The sequence below is a fragment of the Aquarana catesbeiana genome, linkage group LG11, assembly GCF_042186555.1.
Source record: "Aquarana catesbeiana isolate 2022-GZ linkage group LG11, ASM4218655v1, whole genome shotgun sequence".
Classification (NCBI taxonomy): Eukaryota; Metazoa; Chordata; class Amphibia; order Anura; family Ranidae; genus Aquarana; species Aquarana catesbeiana.
Window position 1 is genome coordinate 62,333,775 of NC_133334.1, and position 24,189 is coordinate 62,357,963.

The 24,189-nt window shown below is 38.1% G+C and overlaps 1 protein-coding gene across 9 annotated transcripts in view; it reads left to right on the forward strand.

Annotated features, from left to right (window-relative positions):
• Positions 1-23,761, forward strand: part of PAX6 (paired box 6) — a 41,752-nt gene extending 17,991 nt beyond the window's left edge. For 6 of the 9 annotated variants that reach the window (XM_073604496.1, XM_073604498.1, XM_073604497.1 and 3 more), the window contains 6 exons: positions 10,194-10,352; positions 12,081-12,163; positions 13,955-14,105; positions 14,925-15,040; positions 22,061-22,211; positions 22,534-23,761. In XM_073604496.1, coding sequence (XP_073460597.1) covers positions 10,194-10,352; positions 12,081-12,163; positions 13,955-14,105; positions 14,925-15,040; positions 22,061-22,211; positions 22,534-22,619 — 746 coding nt within the window. In that variant the 3' untranslated portion in view covers positions 22,620-23,761. The remainder of the gene's footprint in view (positions 1-10,193; positions 10,353-12,080; positions 12,164-13,954; positions 14,106-14,924; positions 15,041-22,060; positions 22,212-22,533) is intronic. The other 3 variants (XM_073604500.1, XM_073604502.1, XM_073604503.1) reach the window with 1 other exon arrangement.
• Positions 23,762-24,189: the final 428 nt, after the last annotated feature.

The window sequence follows — 24,189 nt, forward strand, 5'->3', positions numbered from 1 at the left end:
GGGATCAGATGAATACATACATACATAAAAAAATGAATGATAAAAAAAATAACAGGGAGATATATAAAATTGAAAAAGTGAGAAATTTTGGTATAAAATGTCGAAATAGCATGAAAGAGCAATGCCCCTGGAGGTAGACAGAGGTTGTCTGAACAGAATCCACACAGCTACAAATTGTAGGTAGATAGCACAAACCAAACAGTGTGCACTATTGTGTTTTTAGTATTTTTTTTTGTTTTTTTTTTCTTTTGTTTTTTCTTTTGTTTATTTACTGTGTAATTCTATGTGCTGCAGTGTGTTGCAATTCATTACAGTGCCTCAAAACACACAGTACAAAAATTGCAACATATCCTATTTTTTCAGTGCATCCCAATGCGGGGTGTTGGTGTGAGCTGAAGACACAGGACATAAGGCTAATTGCCTTATGCTTGCGTTGGGACTACGTTGGACTACACTGCCCGACGCTGCTGGTGTGGACAAGTCCTTTGAGTTCTTAAAGGTTGAAATAGCATGCTGGGATTTATAGTGTAGCCCCACAGCTAAAAAGAGGTTGTCTGATTTTTTATATATATATATATATATATATATATATATATATATATACTGGAACATATGGCGCCTCTGTTAGTAGACTGAACTGACGCTTGTTTAAGAGTATAAAATTTAAAGCAGTTAATGAGTTAAGATAGACAGGGAGATAGATATATAGATAAACAGATATGCGTTATGTACATTTACTTCTTAAATATCTTTAGTTCTATTTATCTATACACAATTTTTGTTTCTAAAACTCATTAACTGCTTTTTAAAGCTTTTAGTCTTGAACAAGCGTCAGTTCAGTCTACTAACAGAGGTGCCATATGTCCCAGTATATATATATATATATATATATATGGTATATATACATATATAATCAGACAATCTCTTTTTAGCTGTGGGGGCACTATAAATCCCAACATGCTACACCAGCAGCATCAGGCAGTGTAGTCCAACGTAGTCCCAACGCAAGAATAAGCAACATGCTATTTTAACCTTTAAGAACTGAAAGGGCCCATTCAAACTTTTGGATCAATTTACTAAAATAGTCGAGAATTCACACAATAAATTGAGTGAATATTCACTCTAAATATCCAATTATGTAAAAAAAGGAATTCTTGTTTTCTTTGAATACCAAATCATGCGCAAAATAAACTTTTTGTGAAGATTCTCCGTTATTTTAGTAAATTATCCTCTATGCATTGCGTTAACACAACATATTATCATGTTGCATTTAGGCTTCATGCACACTAACGTCAAGTTTGTGGTTATTGGGACATGTATCTTCTGGCAATGTCTTTTCCCAGAAGATCTGTAAAAAAAAAAGCTGGCTGTGTACAGGTTTTTGAATGCATTTGCCTATAGACACATTAAGAAACACCTGAGCACCCCAAATATACATACAGCTCTGGCTACTCCTGCACAGTGGCTATAATAGCCCCATAGGAGGCATCACCGGTAACTGGCCATTGCAGATGCAAAAGCTCACCGCACCTGGATGCTAACAGTGCGCAAGCATTTCCTTTAGCTATGACAAATAACAACTTCCCAGATCAAAAGGGACGGAAAACCTAATTTCCTTTGTTTCGCAGCCAAACTCAATGCTGATGGAGACACATAAAGGTCTCTTGCGTTTACATGCATCCAGCTAAGTTAATCTTTGCAAAATCCAGGCCAAATGGGCGAGAAGTTAAATTATGGTAATCTAAGGTAAACTTTTCTCATGTAGATGGTTCTGATCCAGTCAAATCTGTTCCCTTTATGTATCTGAAAGTTCCATCTTGACGTCAGTGTGCATGAGGCTTTAGGCAGCCCATTTCTATACAGCACACACACACAACTATACCTAGAGCAGCCATTCTCAACCTTTTATTACCTCAGAGAAACCTATAAAATAATTTGAAGGTACAAGCGAACCTCTACTAAAACCAATTTATTGAAGGCCAGTGAGAAAAACTCCTCTTACATTGGTGGTAACTAGGAAGAATGGAACCATTACAGTGGTGGTCAGAATGGCACCCTTAAAGACAGCTCGAAAAGACCATTGGTGTCATAACTCTGCCAAATGGTGTTGGCCATGGAATTATACAGGTACCATCAAATGGGAGGTCAGCCAGCCACCACTGAAGGAACTCCTAGCATCCTTTGAAGGAACCTTAGTTCCTAGTACAATGACTGACCTAGAATCCTTTTCGATTTTGGCTCGCACTTGCACATACACAGTACCATGGTCAATGTATCCTTCAAAATTATGGCTCACTTGCGCATTCCCAGTCACATAAAACTAAGTGCCAGTGATGTAAAGAACTCATCTCTTGAACACAAGGCATTTTAGAAGTAGCATTAATTAGAAGTTGTATCTCTCTTAGAACAACCATGCTCCTTTACACTTCCCCTCTTTCCCTGTCTCTCTCTCTTCTTCCTAATGTGCTTTCCTTGCTCGGGGAGGTTGCTGTTTCATAAGAGCCCATTACCCAGAAAGCATAAGGCAGGGTGAGGTCTCAGAGGGCTACAAATATGTTCCCAATATTAGCAACACCATGAAACGGTGAATGAAATAATAGACACACAGAAGGCTTGACAGAACAAAAAAAAGGGAGCGACATCTCAGTCCTGGAGAAAATTCTCCAGCGATTTAGTGGTTTTAAGGATCACTGAGACACTTTTCTCCCTCTCTCTTTTTTTTGCTCATAAGTCTAAAGCTCTCTATAGGATTTAGACATTTTCTCTTTTCAACAGATGCTCCTATGTTTTGATCCCAGCTCTGGAGCTGAAAGGTGCCTGGATCGGTTTTTGCTATCTTATTTTGCTGGTTTTCCGCCTCACTGATTAAGACACTAAGAAACTCAGGAATGATTCTAATTTCCCAGAGCCCCCTATTTCCCCCCTTCTCTCTTCCAAGAAACAAATCCCATACACCGCGTCAGATGGTCTAGCTGTAGGATAATGGGACACACATTCACTCTCCCTTCTTTATGGATTAGGTCCTGTAAGGTGGAGCAGGCCTATTCACTGGCTCCTTTTTAGGGCTTTCTAAATAGACCTTAAAGAAGATATCTTAATTGAGTGTCAGTTTTTTTATTATATGTAACTCAATATCAGAAAGCAGCGCACTCGAGGTATTTGAAGCTGAAAGAAGCAGAGGGAGCTGCTAGGTGTGAGCCACTGGGTAAGCCGGCTCCTTCTTTACACATTCCCAGAGCGCAGCCAGAGAAGGAAGGAGGGGGCAATTTCTATTCTCTGGATTTAAAATTATACACGGCTAACGTTTTTAACCCCGGTTAAGGCCTCTCAAAAGATCGTTTAAAGCTGATTTTTTTTTTTTTTTTGGGGAGAGCCAGCACAAAAGACGTAAGCATACTGAGATACTGGAATCCTTATGTAGCAGCAATGAATACAAACCCATACAGTATACAATGCTATAAGCAACTATCCTATATGCCCATATTTTAAAATAAGATCTGGGGATGCTATAGAGCTGGCTGAACCAATTTGTACTAACAGGGCAAAATATACCCAATCATCTTAATGAAACTGATAGTGCAAATATATATATACTGACTGCCTATAAATTTAGATTTTATTAATCTGTCACAAATCTGGGCACTTTAAGCTAAGAATAAGATAGAAAAAAAAAATACATGCTGCCTTTACTTAAAAAATACTTTTAAGATAATCAGAACATTCAGATATGCACAGATAAAGGTAGCTGTACATTTATTTTATCTATTTATTACAGATACTTATATAGCGCCATCAACTTATGCAGCTCTTTACACATATATTGTACATTCATATCAGTCCCTGCCCTGAAGGAGCTTACAATCTAAGGTCCCTAACTCACATTCATACACATACTAAAGCCAGTTTAGACAAGAGCCAATAAAAGTGTAAGTAAACCCCCCTATTGTTTTCAGTCAAGGAAGCAGCCATCTTTGCCTCTGTTTAATCTACAACTGCCATGATGCTGCACATGTGATTAGTTATGACACCAGCCATTGGATGGTTTGACAGTTTGGTTGAGAACCAATAGGAGTGTAACATTTCCGGCACGTGCCGTAAATGAAACTGTTTTATGTATTGGTTTTCTTTCGCCTTAACCTACCAGCATGTCTTTAGAGACATAAGCTGTTTCAACTTTTAGAGTTAAGTTTGGCCCACCCCCGAAGTCCTCTGTTGGCCCCTTAATGTGAGAGGGGATTTTCACTATGCAAAAGGGATTCTCAAAAGGTAGCGTGGGAAGAGCAGGTTCTTAAAGGATTTAATAAAATGGTAGCACTTATTTATTCGAATGGTTGTTGACGATGTCATCATGATTCGTGCACTCCTAACCCAAGAAGGAAACATATGGGTCTGGTGCTGGCTTGATTTATAAGAAGGTCCTTAAAGGAAGCTTGCATATAGTGTCATCTGACACTTAGAGGTTGATTCACTAAAGGAGTAGAGACCGTTCACTTAGCAAAAAAAATGTACATTTGCACATGATTGGGTATTGGGTATACACATGTTCACATTATTTACTAAAATTGACGTTGGTAATTTAACAACCTCAATTTTTTTTAGCAAATAAACCCCACTGACATCCATGGCTGGAGGTGACATTGTTTGAATTGTGGAGGCTAGTTCCAGGGCAGACCTATGAAGCATCATGCACAGTGATAACATGCCAGATCTTGACTAACACAGCTTTCAGGACTGGGCAAGGGAGGTTTCCAGCACTGAATGTGAGTCTTGAGAGGTTACTACCATCATGACAGGTTCTCCTAAATTAACATTGATAAAATGATTGGTACTACATTAATAAGTGCTATGATGGAAAGTAATAAGAGAAAAGGGGATTTTTATAGTATAGTGGATTCAAGAGACCACCAAGAATCTTTTGAGATACAGTCTTCAACCTGACATGGTTCCCTTAAATCAAAGACAATAAACAACTAAGAAAATGCCACATTTAAGATAAAGTACATATGTTCTAAAAGCCTACAATAAACAACTATAAAATGTCACATTTAAGGTATATGACATATGTTCTGTAAGCCTGCAGTATCTGATATTGACTCCTTCTGTCTGTAATGGATGGAGTTTAATTCCACTTGTATTAGGTTCTGTATTAAGTGATTGTTGACTGTGCAATGATGATGATGATGGGAAGAGGAGTCCGAACAATAAAGGATGATCGCTGACTGGTTGCTATGGGTACTTTAAAAATTGCTTACGTACAAAGTAGGAGTCATGTAAAGTGTATAAAAAACAATGTGCTCAAAAACAATCATCAGGCAATCTAGGAACGATCACATGTTTGTAGTTACATGGGGTGACATCTCCTAACCAGCCGATCTCTGGGAACAATTAATTAATCAATCAGGTGAGATGATTTTTTTACTCAGCAGATCCTTCTGATTCCCCCAAAAATAGGGCCCATATCGGGCGTGTCAGCACATTCATTGGGTGGATCTTCCACCATTCATCTTAATACTAAGACCACTTAAGTCCAGTAAAGGTAGCTTTCTTTCTTTAATAATTAAATAACTACAATAGCTAATCGCAGACTTTCAAGAGTCATCAAGGAAACACTGATTAGCCGTTAACGAAAGCTGTACACCAACACTGAAGTATAATTCCTGCCACTAACATCAACAATGAAGCACTATTTCTCCCAGTGACACCAACAATGGGGCACTATTCCTTCCAAAGCCACCAACAATGGGGCACTATTCCTTCCAGTGGCACCAAGAATGAGGCACTATTCCTCCCACCAATACCAAAGATGGGGAACTGTTTATTCCCACTGACACCAAGACATTTTCTACTCCCACTGCTCATAGTCCAGCCCTCCTAAAATCTGAAGTACCATAAACTGGCCCTTTGTTTTGAAAGTTTGGAGACCCCTGCTGTACAGCACTGACCTTACTTTGCTTCATTAATTTAAGATGTACCAAAACTTTTTTTTTTTTAGCTTTAGATGGGGAAGTGATTAAAATCTCTGTCTGGTCTTACTGCTTCCTGTGTCCTTGTTAGGGAAATTCACGCTCTTTATTTGTCTTGATGACCACTGTCACATGCACAAAAAGTGAGGGAAAAATCCCACATTTTAAGTTGTCGCCAGAAAAGGTATAGAAGGGAAATCTTCCATTGGGGATATTTGCTCTGATGACAGCTGTCTGACAGGGGATTTCCTTGACTTTGGAGTGATTTTCTCTTATTTCTTGTTGTGTATACAATACAGGAAGGGAAATCTCACTAATGAGATACAGATGGCAAAAAAAAACCCTCACAGACATTCGTACCATACCCTACTTTTAATAAAATGAACAAAAAGTTTGACTTTAAATAGACTTTAAAGCGAAGCTCTAGCCAAAAATAACAATATAAAAATGAAGAGCCAATTAAAAGATAAAATAACTACACCAACTTTTACTGCAATATTCAGCGTCAACACAGAGATTTCCCCTGCAGTGCATTTTCTGCTGCTAAACATCCTCAGCCAGTATTATTCAACCCACTTCCTGTGAGACCAGGTCTTCCTGGACCTGCACCCCAGCCTATGACCAAGTGAAAAGAGAAGCACTACAGTCATGAGCTCATCTCTCCATCACTCTGTTTTCTCAGCATGCTTTCTGACAGCACATGATATAATTGGCTCCTTGTACTGCTTCTTCCTGTAACACTCCAGCCCTGCTGTACAGGGCATACAAGAGGCTGATGCCAGGTCAGATTTAGGTACTTACACTGATTGTGTTTAAAAATATATATTTAATGATGTATTAATGATTATTTGGGGAATTATTTATATCTGCCTAGTGTTCATATTTTGGCCCTGTAATTTTTTTTTTATTGATGAACCTCAAAATAATTTGCACAAGGAGAACCATGTATGCAGCTCCTTGGATAGTAAACATTTTTTTCATTTTAATGGTGTGCCATAACAGCTTGCCAGGTGTTACAGGTCTACAAATCAGAGCATGCCCTACCAAGATTTGCAGTTTGATCTGGTGGCTAATCGTAAGGATATGCTGGGACTTATAGTCCCACTATGACTTCCAGTGACTTTTCCATTTCTATAAGACAAGTGGCACTTATCACTGATTAAAAAACATGATAGACATACTGGTTGGATAAGGATATAAGACATTGATAGTTCTTAGTATTAGTATACAGGCACAGATCACTCACTAAGCCTGATGGGTATCGAGGCGTGAACTTATTGTCATACCTAGCCAAGATACACGGCAACTTTTACTTTCTGTTGACTCTTTGTCCTGGTGCCTGCACTCCGAAGGGAACATTGTATTTCCTATGGAGAAAAGGGAATGTCTGCTGACAGATCACAGAGATTCTCCAATGTGCTGGAAAAATGCATGTGATACATAAACAGCAGCAAACACACTCAATAAATTAGTATCAGAACACTTCAGAAGCCACAGAGCAGATTTGATGAGTAAATAGAAGGACACTTGTGTGTTAACATGTGAGCTGGAGCTTAGCTAAGCTCCACTAAGTACTTTTTTTTTTCTTTTCTGCCGCTGAGTAAATAGCTGCAGTGTATGGACTTATCCCATTGACTCATTTAGGTATTTTTTTTCTCTTTTGGTCCTATAGAAGTTTAAGAAAGAAAAAAAAAGTCCTATATAGCTTTGAGTAGCACAGCCCCAAGGACAGTGATTAATGATGCTTGAGCGTAAAGGTTAACATACTTGCCTGAACAGTCTGTTGACTGGACCCCTTGTGATACAATGTGGATGACTGCGAAATTCAAGAGAATCCCTTTGTTCTGCATCCTGATTGTGTCCTGAAAATTCTACCCACGGAAGTTTGCCAATCCCCCTGGCCCGAGTGTTTAATAGTTTCTCTTACTCTACCGCCATTGTGCACTGCTGAAAGGCAGCCCCCCTCCTATTCAAGTGTTGGTGGTCATCTCAATAGGTCTACAAACGTCCATATGGTCCGAACTGTAGTTGAATCTGATGATTTAAATGGAAGAGAATGTTGGGGTTTTAAAACATTTCAACGTGTTTGAAAAGACGCCACCAGATTCTGTCACAATTCTATTAACCCTTTTAAGGCACCACCATTGTGCCCGGATATTGCTCTGATCTTAATTCCCACAATATTTAATTACAGAAGGTGCAGGCTCTTTCAAATAAGGAGCTCAGCAGTTTTTGGGCTGCTCTGAGCGAAAAGTCAGCAATCCTTGGCATCGTGATTCCAGATCCTGCAATGTCTCTTAAAAAGATATCCAAGCATCTTTTTCCATTAAAATCTACACATACTCTGGTAGATCTATTAGGGTAAAAAAAAAACAAAAAAAGTGACCTGAACACTGTTAACTCTGCAAAAGGTTTCCTGGTGATGTTGATGACTTCAGCCTTTAGACTGAGACAACTGATATTTTTTTAAACATGTGATATACTTGAGTTGCCAAGATTTCCCAGTATTGTGGAAATTTCTGAGGTCTGTGATACAGATTTCTATCACACTCAAACACTTATAATTGCTTGTCATTAATCCATGCATGAAACTAAAACATATAATCTATGGGCAGAATTATAAGTATGTAATTTCTTAGGATAATTGTGTTGCCCTGCCTGGGAAAGTTTTCCCGCAGGTTGAACATTTTCCACAGCCCAGGAAACAGAGGCAACAGAAATAATATGTGCAACCAGTAAAAGAAAAAAGAAAATATTTTGTTTTGAAATCTTTTTGGAAGACTCATGGCCTTTTTTATAAAGAATTTGCAAACTAAATCAGGTTACGAAACTTCTAAGTGGGTCAATTTTCTAATTGCACCCTCTTGCTATTTGGAATTCAGTGATCTATAGGCTGTCATAGTTTAAAAATGGTAAAGTAGCTTTAAAAAGTTGAGAATAGAAATACAAAATTTTTGGACGCAAAAGGGCAACTTGGCACAACATTGTTAAATTTATGTTTAGAAAAAAAGGGAGGGGCTTGCATTATAAATGCTGTTATTATGTTATACTAATCCAGTAGAATGTTTTTCAAGTCATAGTTGTAGCTTTATTAATATGGTAAATAAAAAAAATGTTAAAAAACTGTGAAATTAAAAAAAAGATCCCAAGCAAACAAAATGGTGAACTAGAGCTTTTTCGATTAAAAAAAAAAAATAAAAACTAAAAAAATTGATAATCTAGCCATAACGAACCTTTCTAAATAGCTCACAGAGAGGCAAATAGTAAAGTCATTGGGATAAGCATGATGAAACCACTGTGAATATATGCAAATTTGGAGATCTAGCCAATGCTGTATCTTTTGCCATGGCAAAATATTCTGCATTTGATACCCTCAAACTCATTAATTCAAATAAGTACAGGTGTGACAATAAACTAATTTAAGAGGTACAATAATGTTATATGCTCATTATAAAGATGCTGAAGTTACATATGTGTGTTACTAAAGTCACTACATTATCTTCTAAAATGATATGCTAATTTATTATTATTTTTTTTTTTTTAAGAAATCATACTTTTTCCTTGCACGCCATATTACAAAGAATGGACAGTCCCTTTATCTAAATATAAAATTCCATTTTCTGCAATTACAGGCTGTTCTTGCTGATGATATAATTACAACTGTTCGCTGTAATAGGTGTCAGGGAATTGCACACTCATACAATGGTTGAATAAAATTGTAGAACAATGCGCTCACTTCTAAATTCAGAACCTTTAAACATGAAATTGACTGTAGGGAATTCAAATCGAAAATCTAGATAAATATTTCTTTTAGGAGATTACAAGCTTGGCTTGAGTTCTTAATCACATTTTCCGCAAACCTATCAACATTTAATTGATTGCAATTGCTGACAACAGATAATCTCAAGAGAAATGTTATCTACTTTACCAATTACAACAAAAGTGTTGTTTAATTTTTAAAAATGCAACTTGTTTAGGGTCTACTAGCTTCAACTTTTGTGTAAACATTTTGGATATTTGAAAATTGTCTGAAAAGTTTACTGTTGATGGATTTAATTGGTCATTAAGGTTTCATTTATATATTCCCAGGAAGAAAATTATATCTATCTATAGAAACAAAAGAGCTCGATAAAGGAACTTTGCTTTATTTTTGTGGCCAATATCTGTGTTGAGCATTTCATATTTTGCCAATGATAAGGTTGGTCTAATACCAAATTTTTGTTTATGTAGATGGCTGTCCGCAGCAAGAAGGTGGGGGAGAAAACACAAACTCCATCAGTTCTAATGGAGAAGATTCAGATGAGGCACAAATGAGGCTCCAGTTAAAAAGAAAACTACAAAGAAACAGAACATCGTTCACCCAAGAACAAATAGAAGCACTAGAAAAAGGTATTGCTTACTGCAATCTATGGGTAGCGACCAATCAAGTAAGAGCGTTGAAAGTGATAAATACATTTGCTTAAAGATTATTGTAAACCCAATCACTAAAATCTCATATAATCATTAAATTGTTAATGTAATTTACGAAGTCAGGTTCTCTTTAAATCTACAGTTGTCATTAAAATATTATCAGATGATTTTGCTTGTTTAGACGCTTCCTGTTAAAGGTTGACAATGACCTGTCCCTGTTTCCCGATTGTGCTCCTCTGTTGTCATCCTGACGCATGGGGGTTGATGTACTAAAACTGGAGAGTACAAAATCTGGTGCAGCTCTGCATTGAAACCAATCAAGTTTTTGAAGTTTTTTGTCAAATCTAATTGAACAAGCTGAAGTTAGAAGCTAATTGGCTACCATGCACATCGCACCTGATTTTGCACTCTCCAGTTTTAGTAAATTAACCCCATGGGCTTCTGATGGAGACTCCAAGTGGCTATTCCAACATGTTAAGCAGGCATGGCCTGCTTTTGTCACCAACAGGAAATGTGCCCTGCGAAATGATATGCAGCCATGGCTGGAGCACATGCGGATAGGAAGTAGCTGCAGGAGATCATAGCAATGGGGAGGGGGGTCCTAAAACTGGAGCGAGCAAAATCTGGTGCAGCTCTGCAAAGAAACCAATCAGCTTCCATATTTCAAAACGTAATTGAAAAAGCTGAAATTAGAGACTAATTGGCAACCATGAACAGCTGCACCAGATTCTGAGTGCACCAGTTTTAGTAAATCTCCCCCTATGTGATGTAATAAAAGATAAAAAAATGTGAAAACAAGTGTTTTGAAACACAATGTCTTTCACTATTATAATGTGACAATGGCCTGTTCCTGTTTCCCGATTGTGCTCCTGTGTTGTCACCTTGGCACATGGGCTTCTGACAGAGACTCCAAGTGGCCACGTTGTGCAGGCATGGTCTGCTTTTGTCACCAATATGAAATGATATGCAGCCATGGCTGGAGCACATGTAGATAGGAAGTAGCTGCTGGAGAAACAAAAAACAAATAAACTGTCTTTCACTGTTATAATGTGACAATGACCTGTCCCCATTTCCCAATTGTGCTCCTGTGTTGTCACCTTGGCACACAGGCTTCTGATAGAGACTCCAAGTGGCTATTCCAACACGTTACGCAGGCATGGTCTGCTTTTGTCACCAACATGAAATGATATGCAGCCATGGCTGGAGCACATGTAGATAGGAAGTAGCTGCAGGAGATCAGAAGCAATGGGGGGGTCCTAAAACTGGAGTATGCAAAATCTGGTGCAGCACTACGTAGAAACCAATCAGCTTCCAGGTTTTATTGTCAAAGTATATTTGAAAAAGCTGAATTTAGAAGCTGATTGGCTACCATGCACAGCTGCACCAGATTCAGAGTGCTCCAGTTTTAGTAAATCCCCCAACGTGATGCAATTAAAGATGAAAAAAAGTGAAAACAAGTATTTTGAAACAAAATGTCTTCCACTTAGGATTTATATCTGCTTTACATAGGCGGTTAGGCCAACTCTTCCTTCTGCAAGGCCACACAAGCAGAGTTTGTCTTTCCTACCCACTCATCAGAACACTTTCAGTTTAGAAAAAGATATGAACAGAGGTCACAACAGCCGAGCCTCTAATTGGATATGTTTAACATCTTTTATAATGAAAACTGTATAGTCTTCTTAACCAACCTATTTTTTGTGCTTGCAGAATTCGAGCGAACCCATTATCCTGATGTGTTTGCCAGAGAAAGATTAGCTGCCAAAATAGACTTGCCAGAAGCTAGAATACAGGTAACGGTTACTATGTAATTAAATCAAATGTTTGACCCCCGGTTTAACGCATGCACCACTTATTTTCAAGCACAACAGTCATCTCGATGGGAGAGGAAGACCCTAGAAAAGCACAGCTTTATTTATAGACTTCATCATGTGTTTGTAGAGGATGAAAGTCCTTCCACTCCACTGACAAATTTATCTCCATTCTGTAACATGGAATCTCGGTAGAACTCATGAGACGTTCTCCACATGGAGATTAGGGCATTGCATGGACAGGGTTGATTATTAAGCATTTGCCCGAGTGAATAATATTTCAAATGCTTAAAGTATGTAAACTCTAAAAACGAATTTCTCTTATTGCTCGATTTTGGTGTTTTAAAGCTGTTCTTCACTGCATCTGAGCACCACAAACCAAAAATGCTATTTAAGATCGTTTTAATAGTCAAAGCAAACTCCCCCATCCATCCATCCATGCTTTATTTTGCTGAGAAATCACTTTAAAAAACAACCCCCTAGCATTTCTGGCTGTGGCCATCCTGAGTAAGGGCAAATCACTCATGTAGCATTTACTTTCTGGAATCCATCTGCTCTTAGCTTAGGCATGCATGCAGGAGGGTGTGCTTAGCTGAGAAAGCCCCCTCTCCTCTGCTGCAGACTCCTGGAATGTGTGGCATCATTTGCCTATGCAAGAAACCAGGATGTAACTACAGAAATGTAAAAAAAAGTTTAAAACAAGTAAATATGATATACTTTCCTATCTATTTACTAATGCTAGCAGCAAGAGGATTAAAAAAAAAATAACCAATGTCCTTGCTTCGGCAAGACCTATTCTAAAATTGGGATGATACAAAAAAGATTAGCATGGTGTTCCATATTTAAAAAAATAAAAATAATAACCCATGTTGATTGGGAGAGTGAAGTTTCACTTTAAATATGCCAATTAGGTGTTTTGTTGCAGCCTTTTGGAGAAGTGTTAAGAAAATACCTGTTGATCCTACTAGAGCTCCAGTGAGCTTCCGAATGCCTTGTATACTCTGTCTGTGCTGTACTGAAATCTCAGCAGTTTTATAAGACTTCCCCTGATAAGGAGTACAGAACTTCTCCCCACTATGTTATAGAGATGATGTTAGGGGGAAGGTGTTCCATAGTCTTAACAGTCCTAACACACTTCCTCTCCCAGGGTGACAATGCTGCTCTCCGTAGATACAGTACAGTGAGCACTGTCACCTTAAGACAGAAAGTGTGTTATTGGCAGGATCATCAAGTGAAAATAAAAGAAAACAATGTCTGAATAATAAAAAAAACGAATGCAGCCACCACATCTAAGTACTGGTAAGCTGTAAAATATTACATTTTTGTTATTGGGGTCAGATACAGTTTAAATCAATTACTGCTTTATGTTTAGTGGCTTTTGTATTTTTTCGTTCTTTGGGGGGGGGGGATTTGGCCTTAGGCTGTTATCAGTTTAAGGTATACGGTAAGAGCCCAAGAGCTCTCCCATTGGCCATCAAAATCTAGTTTGGGCTTGTCATTTTACAGGGAGTTTGAATCATATAAGGACTGTTAAATTACAGCAAATGTAGGTCCTTAGTGTACTAGAGTACCATTGCTCTTGTATCTCAAACATGTGATTCCCGTGAAATGTGTGATATATACCGAAAAATAGGTTGCTCTTCCTTGGCATAATGCAACTTATTAACTAGCAATTCTAAAATACAGACCATAGACATAAAGCAGTGTTATGTTGCAGTTTGCACTAGCTGTGTTGAAAGTTGGTCAACCTTTTTGACCTTCTCTACTTTTTAGGTATGGTTTTCAAATCGGCGAGCAAAATGGAGAAGAGAAGAAAAGTTGCGGAATCAGAGGAGGCAAGCCAGCAACACACCCAGTCACATCCCTATCAGCAGTAGTTTCAGCACTAGTGTCTATCAACCAATTCCACAACCCACCACCCCAGGTAAGCATGAAGAATGGGGTATAATGCCAACTTTCCAGTACAGGTAGAACTGTAAGACAGAAAAGTGAAATAATGGGTTTTGTAAATAGTTTTCATTAGATGTTTTGCTTCATGCTATGTGCACCAGCCTTTACAGACCATATATCCTTTAATGTACAAAAATCACTATATGTGATAACCCCCTCCCTTATTGGTCCTTCCTCCACCGACACTTTCTCCACCGACTCTTCTTTTGCTCCTGGAAAAGCATAACCCAAAATTTAGGATGTCCTAGACATAGGTTGGCTGGAAGCAGAGCAGGTAGGGGAGGCACTCGGTTCCCATTCAGGTAGCTTGATATCATTAGTCTAGATGGCAGTGCTCAGGAAGGTCCCACTTCCAGCAATGGAGGAGGTAGGGTAAGGCACCTCTCTAACCACTGTAATTTCTGTTTGTTATCTGTATTTTGGTTGGGGGTTTGGAGTAGGACTAAATAGTATAGGCATGTTTTAAATATCCAAGTGCCCAATGAGAAATGTATAGCGTTCATTATGGATAATAACTGGACAAAGATTGTCTACTGTTGAGTGCTCATCCTAAAGGCATTGAGGAACACTCATATGGCATTTAGCTAAACTATAACTTTTCCCATTTGGTGGATATTTCAAAAGCCCATTAATGTGCACAGGAACAAGATAGCTAATAAATACTATTTAAAATGCTGGATATATTAAAATATATATATAAATTGACAGAAATGTGAAGGTGGTCAGTAAACAGGTAAATAGATCATTTGATGGGTCCATATAATAATTTGACTTTTTTTTTTCTCTTATCCAGTGTCCTCATTCACATCGAGTTCTATGTTGGGAAGAACAGACACAGCACTTACAAACACATACAGTGCGTTGCCACCAATGCCTAGTTTTACCATGGGAAATAACCTCCCTATGCAAGTGAGTATTGCCATGTGCTTTCCTGTTGATGAATCTATGCATATACATATGTGTTAACAGTGCAGTATAAAAAAAGTAGTTATTACTAACACTCCATGGTCATATCAGATAGTCCTTTTTAAAAATGTATATGATATAGATATATGCAGATGATGTGTGACTAATGGTAAAAGGAAACAGATTTTGTCATAGTTTTCATGTAATTAATTTTTTTTTATGTGCTAAAAACTTGAATTGATATTGTTTGAAGAACACACATGATAGATTAATATACAGTTAGTAACAACACAAGTAACAAAATTCTTAAAAACAGATTTTTTTCACATATTCATTTATTTAGAGGGTGTGTGATAGGAGAGTTGCCCTTCGTGAAAATGGTATACACAATCACCCCATTAGATTTAAAATATGAATACTGATAGACAAGTTTAAATACTTTAACAAGGCTTGATGTAGTTCACACTGTACCCATATTATTAGTGTTACAAATGACAATCTATAGTTCTTAGTCAGTAGCCATGTTAGGCTGGGTAGAGGCTATCCCATGAGCCAATGTCCCATGGATTTTTTTTCTTTTATTCCACGGTAGTGCTGAAAATGAAAGACAAAAACCATTAAGTGTACAAAAAACACGCATGTGAATACACACTAAAAAGCTTAAGGGCCTGCTTTGTCCACCTCCCGAATGGGTGGCTCTCTCCCTGATCCCCGAGGCACAAGGCTCCTGACAAGGACAAAGGGTGGTGATAGCGAACCTTGGCACCCCAGATGTTTTGGAACTACATTTCCCATGATGCTCATGCACTTAGCAGTTTAGTTGAGCATCATGGGAAATGTAGTTCCAAAACATCTGGGGTGCCAAGGTTCACCAGCACTGACATAGGGTATGACATGGTCCACCTAGCCAGAAGGCCTGGCGGATCCCTCTTCTCGTGGTCAGCCGAAGCCAACAATGTCCCATGGATGGCTTACCAGGAAGCCTGTTATGTGTAGCAAAGTAGAACTTTCCTACAAAACTATCCCATATATCTTCAGTTTTCTTGCTTTGTTAATGAGCAAGGCCCATTATATGTTGATGATCTGGATAATTGGTCTACATGTGAAAACTGGCTGAAAGGAATAATTGGGCGCTGTTATGTTAATTCATGTTCCCTGACCAGACAGCACTATTTTGTATAGTATGGCTGCATATTAACCAGGCCAAATTCATTCAACATTTTCTGATTGGTTGCCATGACCTACAGCACACTAAAGCTGTTCATAGATACATTGAAATGTGGCTGGTTCAGCAGGGACTGGCCAAATTTTGACCTGTCTATGGCCATTCCCACTCAACAGAAATTGATCTAATGTTTGACTTTTGTTGAACAGGATGTTGGAAATGTTTAATTCCATCAGCGACTGTAGCCAACCGGCTGCAGCTGCTGATCGTGTATTGAGAAAGTGGAGGAGTCCCTGCTGTCAGATTACTACAGCACAGTGGGAGGATTCTAAGAATCCACCTCGCTTGTGTGGATGGGGGAAGCTGTTCAGTTTTTTTTTTTCCGATAAACCCACTGACTGACTGAAGAAAATGGATCCATCTATGGCCAGCCAAAGAGACACCATAGGGGGATTTACTAAAATGTGTGTAGACAGCATCTGTTGCAGTTGTGCATAGTAACCAATCAGCTTCTAACTTCAGCTTGTTCAATTACGCTTTGACAATAAAATCTAGAAGTTGATTGCTTATTACGCACAACTGCACCAGATTCTGTGTGCACCAGTTTTGGTCAATTTCCCCCCATGTGGTTGATTTACTAAAGGCAAATAGGCTGTTCACATGGGATGTTGCACATTGCAAGGGTAACTTCACCAGAGCTTAGTGAATGTAGTGAAATTTGATGTTGCAAAGAATAGCCAATAAAGTGCAAGAAACAAAGAAGGCTTTTGCTTGAACATTGTTGGATGATGGAAGCCAGTTTCCCCTCATTCACTAAGCTCTGGGAAAAATTCCCATGCAAAGTGTAACATCATTTGCAAAGGAAACAGCTTATTTGCCTTTAGCAAATCAATCCATATAGTCTTAAATAAGCCTCATTTGTGATGCTCACACACAAGAAACATGGCTGTCACTGCCGTGACAAAAATAAATGGCACTAAAAATGTCCTGAGTGAGTCATCGCCAGACCGGTATTTATCATTTCTTCCGCTCTGTGCTATTATGACTGATTACAGTTCATGAAAATAACTGTGTGCCTCTCATATTTATTCTGCTCTGTCCACCACCTCCCCCAACAGCCAAATCCCCCCAAAACTGATACTTCACTTGTGGACTTGCACTGCTCGTCTGCTGGCTTATTATATCTCTTTATTATATGCTATAATATTAGCTAAATACTGAGAAAAAAAAGGTAACCAATAAGAAAATTTGTTTTACTTTAGTTCTGTCCAGAAATGTCAGCCGAATCTCAGTAGGGATAACAAGGAAGCTTGATAATGAACAATGTGCTAAAAAGAAACCATGGTTCATTTTCGAACCATGGACCGAAGAAATGTAAGCCCATTAACATCATATGCGTTGGGCTGCATTAAGTAGCCCCGCCAAATGCAGTCCCAGTGTATAGATAAGGCCATTTGCCTTATGTACTATTGTTTCAGTTTATACCAATGTATTGCACTGGTGTGTACTTAAAAAAAAGGATGTTTCATTTTTAGGAAGCCCAGCACGTTAGGATGCACTACACCTCATCTCAACATGCTTCAGTTCATAAAATGTAATGAAATGTCTTTTTGTGGCATTTCAATAAAGATAAAAAATAAATAAATAAAGTGATAAATAGTGTGTTGTTTTGTAACAGCGCATCTTACCACCCCGTTGCAGAGCATAATGCATGACTGCAAGTTTGAATAAGCCTTGGTAGTCGAAAGACGATTTGTTTCTATAGGGAGAATGATATATCTTTCTTACCACAAAGAACTATTGGCACAGACATACAAAGTTAGTTTAATGAATTAGCCCCTAGATTCCTTTATCTCCAGTTGTTGTACATATAAACCTTATTCAATAAAGAGTTTAAATTTTTAAGTATCATTTTGAAACTGCAATAATCCATGGCAGCCATTTGAAATCCATCATGCGCTCGTCTTACTTCAGTAGACTTCTGATTGGTTGATGTGGGTTCCTGCACTAAGGTTAGAAATAAATCTATCAATTTAAAGTGGAACTAAACCCACCAAGCTAATGGTTTCCCAAAACAGGTATATATTCAAGGCAATGTTTGCATGATAACTGTCACACTTACTAGTGTGCTTATGTTAGCTCTCAACCAAACTGTGATGTCATCCAATGGCTGGTGTCAAAACTGATCTCCTGTGCAGCACCATGGCGCCTGCAGATCAAACAGAGTATAAGAGGGCAGCTTCCTTGGCTGTAATGGAGAGAAGGGTTTAGTTCCGTATTAACTGCTTGCCAAGACAGTTACATTCAAGGCATGCTGTGGATAACTATCACAGTTGCTTGTGGTCTCAACCGAAATCTCAAGTCATCAAATGACTGGTGTCATAACTGATCACTTGTTCAGCAGCATGGCAACTGCAGATCAAACAAAGGCTAAGATGGCAATCTTCGTAATGGTAAAGCATAGGAGGGTTTAGTTCCACTTTAATAAGTACTTCTTAAGAATAACAACTTTTTTTTCAAAAAGTCCTATTGTTCTGAAAATTTCACTAGGATTTTTTTTTTTATCGGGCAATTATTATATTAAGGCATCCCAAAATAAAGAAAGAGGCCACGCCCTGTTTTCACCCCATCGTCTGCACTAATAAATTTACATTTAATGGACAACAGAAACTCTGGGAAAAACAGAATAAATATATAAGAATTAGGTTTATTTGTCAGCTCCATGCAAAGGCCTCCAAGGCTTTTATGAATTTTTCAGATTTTTTTCCCTGATTTTCTCTATGGGATAGTGTGCGGATAGTGTGCCTCCTCTACCCCCTGAGCTGCTACCACTGCTGTCTTACCCTAGTTTCACTCGTCAGTGGCCCATTTAGTCCCTGTGAGCCAAAAAGCACCAAATAACCTGAATAATAGGAGGTTGATATATAGCTAAGTAAGCTAGTCATTATAAACATCATCAATATCTAGTCTTCTTTGTGTAGTACAAAAAAATACAGATATCACACAAACAGATTTACTCTTGAAGGGGATGTATAGTGTTATAATTTGACAAGCTTCCTCATTCATTTTTTTTTTTAAATTATAAAAATATATTATAAAAATAATTGTAGATTAACCACTAGAGGGAGCTCCCAGTGGCTCAGTACTGCCTGCTTCACATCTGTTGAGATGAGATATCAGCCACTTGGGGAGTGCATCAGCTGACTTGTAGAAACGGATTTACTAAAATAGTTGTGAACCTTCACTTAATAAATTGTGTGAATATTCACTTCAATTATCCAATCATACGAAATGCAAATTCCAGTTCAATCTGAATACCCAATCATGAGAAGATTAAATAGGTAAACTGGAATTTGCTTTTTACCTTATTAGATCATTGAAGTGAATATTCACACAATTTATTGAGTGAAGATTCTCAACTATAGTAGTAGATTACAGCCTGAATATGTAGTGAGTACATATGGCACCTCCATACACATACATAATGACAAGATATAGACAGAAATAAGGTTTCAAAACATTAACATATTAGTAAGGCTTCATCAAACTGATCTTTTTTTACTTGTATATTTTTAAAAAAATGAAAAGACTTTATTTTCTTTTTTAAGGGGTCACCACTTTTGCAGGGGTTTGATGTTTTTTGTTGCCTGTAATCGTATACACATAGGCGTTTACAGTTGTGTTAGAAGAGAAACAATTGCAGGCAATAAAAAAAAAAAAAAATCACCAATATGTTCAGGAGAGGAGATTTTAGGCAAAAAAAAACACTTGATGCGCCTAAACACGCCTAAACGCTAGACACATTTAGTGCTTGAGAACTCATTCATTCAGAATAAATTATTAATAATAATAATAATTGTCCATATTCCCATCGCACACGTTCCTGGACATAGGCTTGTCAGTAGTGGGTGCTGTAGCAACTACATTCTGGAATATGGGCTCATCATGAAACAATGCACATATAATCGCCAGCACACCATGGATCATCAGATATCGTCCGAAGCTTTCATTGCAGAAAGATCACATCACAAAGGACCAAGTGCAATGTTTTGGAGCCGTGCAGGATCCCTTTGTCAGGCTTGTGATGACACTTGGCTGATGAAGGGGTCCTGCGTGGCCCTGAAACATTGCACTTGGTCCTTTGTGATGTGATCTTTCTGCAATGAAAGCTTCAGGCGATATCCGATGATCCATGGTGTGCTGGCGAATAAAGGTGTGTGCAAAACACAGCTTTAGGCATGTTTTTTTTTTTTAAAGTGGTTGTAAAGTCAGAAGGTTTTTTTATCGTAAAGCATTCTATGCATAAGATAAGATAAAAAGCCTTCTGTGTGCAGCAGCCCCCCTAATACTTACCTGAGCCCCATCTCTGTCCAGCGATGTCCACGAATGTCTTGGCCCTCCAAGACTCTCCCTCCTGATTGGCCAGAGACACAGCAGCAGCGCCATTGGCTGTCAATCAAAGTCAGCTAGCCAATCAGGAGAGAGAGGGGGCGGTGCTGGGGCTCTGTGTCTGAATGGACACAGGAAGCTGTGACTCGGCTTGGGTGCCCCCATAGCAAGCTGTGGGAGCACTCCACAGGAGGGAGGGGCCAGGAGCACCGAAAAGGGACCTGAGAAGAGGAGGATCTGGACTGCTTTGTGCAAATCCACTGCAACAGAGCAGGTAAGTATAACATGTTTGTTATTTTTAGAGAAAAAAAACAAGAGTTTACAATCACTTTAAGCAGCTTTTTTCCTGCCAGAAGAAAAGGCATTCAGGGAAGTTGAGCAAACACTAAGTGTGAATGAGCCCTAAGAAGTGCCTACTTAAAGTAAACTTTTCATTAGAACAGTAGTCCATGAACAACATAGGCACAATTAGCCACTTTAAAATTGCAGCATACAACCCCTCAGTGCAATATGGGTGTTTCTGAACCAGTCCTCATTGGACTGCTGAGCAAGTATCCCTAAACTTCAGCTTGCATTACATGGTGCTCATGCACCAAAGTTCAGGGCTCCCAGGGGCCATCTGGAAGTGCAGTTTTTACAAATATAGGTTATGTGCTAGCACCTAACGAAGTGGGTTTTTGCATAAGAATCCTGCCTTATTTACTTTAAGAGGCCAGGTAACAGATTTACTGATAAAGCATTTTGATACATATCGCATTAATTATTTAATTGTGAACTGCAGGTGTTTTACTAAGATTACCATGTTCAAAATTACATGCAGTTTTTATTTTAATGATATAAGATGTATCTATAGACTATATACACTATCTGCAAATTTCTCTTGTATCGGCATAAGTTGTCTGTTGACACAGGTGCAAGTTGTCCCTTGAAAACCAATGTAATGGCATCCTGGTACATTTAACTGAACTCTTCTCATTTCTCGAATTTTAGAGAGAGACAGATATAGGGCAATAAGGCAAACCTTTCTGAACAGTTATAGGAAAACAAACTGCACTTGTGTCAAGAAACAACCCTAGCATCATGCTGCGTAACATTGCAGCTGGGTGTAGGAAAACCACTCTTTCTTTTTTAAAAGCCTTTTCCAATTAGACTGTTAATATTCACTGCATCCTTATAGTCTGTATTAGAAATATTAGAGACCCCTGCATTACTGTACATCTTTCTGAGCTCCCATAATGCTTTTGCACCATGGGAGATGAAGCCAAGCAGCAGACGGTGTCATGAGGTTACACATTGCTCATCAACATCAACAATAGCATATGTAGGTCAGTGTCACAGAAACACACACGCACACTGTTAGTTTTTTTTTTTTTCCACTGGGCAGATGATGGATACAGGAGGTGCAGTGATTGTATTTAAACATCACAAATAGCACTGAGCAGTAATTTTGCTTTTCTTTCTTCTTCCAGCCCCCTGTACCCAGCCAGGCTTCCTCCTACTCATGCATGTTGCCCACAAGTCCATCTGTAAATGGGCGGAGCTATGATACATACACACCTCCCCACATGCAGACACACATGAACAGCCAGCCAATGGGCACCTCTGGTACAACCTCTACAGGTAGGCATTCCATTATTTTCCACCCTCTCTCTGCCACTCCCCCAAACACAGCCACTGCCGAACGGGATAGCTACACAATAACACACAACTCAGTGTCTGCACATGTGCAGTTTGTTTTAGATCAGATATATCTAATATAATAAAACAGAGCAAAAGAAAAGCCACAAAACAATGCATGCTTAATAAAGTCTTGCATCCGAATTAGAACAGTTCCTACAAATACCCTAACACCACAAAGTTGCATGTGTTGTGTATTGTGATAAACTAGATAAACTCTGCATGATATAATAATATACTCTTATTTTTCCATTCATTTTTCTAGGTCTCATTTCCCCTGGAGTGTCAGTCCCAGTACAAGTACCCGGGAATGAACCTGACATGTCTCAGTACTGGCCAAGATTACAGTAAAAACCGTGTTAATTTAACCAATGACTTTATGGAGAACAGTTGGATGTTCAGCAGTATTTTATAAAAATCCAGGACTGACTTGGAAATATTAAAAAAAAAAAAAAAATCAAAAAGACTTCTCTGGACAGCGGCTGTGTATCGATAATATTGGAAAAGACTGCACAACAGACATTTGCACACTGAAAGCGGTATCTATATCAGTTGGATCAAACCTTCATTTTGATATCCAAACTTTTATCCATTTGATGTACTCTTTGTAAACTGACTCTGTTATGTGATATTGAACAGAACAACGCAGGCGGGTAGCCCGGATCTGCTCTCTGTTGATCATTATTTTTTATTTTATTTTATTTTATTTTTTATTGGAAGCCATGATCAAGCCACGAATTTAAAGAGGTTTTTATCAAGATATATATATCGTCCCTTGATTTTGTCCATCCTTGGACCAATTTTCCTCATTTTTTGTATCAACTTCCCTTGGGCCAGTTGCCGGAAAAAAAAAAATATAAATCTTCACCTTCCCCCAGTTTCCTGTTTGGTAATCCCCAAAGGTTGATGTTTAAAGTTCCAAAAGTAAAAAAAAAAAATGGAATAAAGAAAAGAAGAGAGACGTTTGGTAGATGAAAGGTAGATGATATCTTCGATATAATCCAATTTGTTTTATGTCGAAATGTATGTTTTTGTCTTCCCTAGAAATCTCCCAGAATGATTTCTATAATAAAGTTAATTTCATTTATATTTGATGAGGATACTGTATAGATGTTTTATACACATTTTCATGCATCATGAGTTCTTTTATTTCTCTTGGAAAGCAGGTCATCTCATTGTTCCTAGATAGAGTGTACAAAATGTTCACAGTCCAAACATCCTTGTGCATATAGACCATTCCTTATACCGATTAAAAGTGCTTGCAAGAGTTTTCAATTTAAGTGTTTTTCAAGTTGTTCACAAATACATATCAGAATTAACCATTGTTGATTGTACAAAACCATACCAAAGCCTTTGTATTTCCTTTGTTATACTATTTCATTTAAACCTTTAGCGTGGTGTTGCAAATTTTTGTTAACAGTCTTGGACGTTAAGTCCGTTTTTTTGTTTCAATTGTAATTTATTTTTAAATAAATTAGGGCAACTGAAAAGACTGTGCTGTGCAGATGTCAACTACAGGCTACATTTTTTCTCCATTGCCTATCATTTAAAGAGCAGCTTGCTCTGGGTATTGACAATTTAAAATGCTTATTTAACATTATATAAATAATGGTCTAATATCGAACTACATACTGTAATAGAATAACCATCTACAAAAAAAGTTAATCTTCAATTAATTTGAAAAATTAAGGTAAATTAACAAAATTAATTATAATGCTAAACTTACAACAAACTAAAACTATAATAACACAACAAATAAAAGTGTATTTAAGTATGGGATTTTTCTGCTAAAGCTTTACAGGGCTGAACTGTAAAGCCGGTAACACATTTTATCAACAAACAAGAAATGTAAATACAGCACCTTATGATAAAACTCCAGTTTCCAATAAATGATATGCTGTAACAAGTCTAGCCTGGCCAT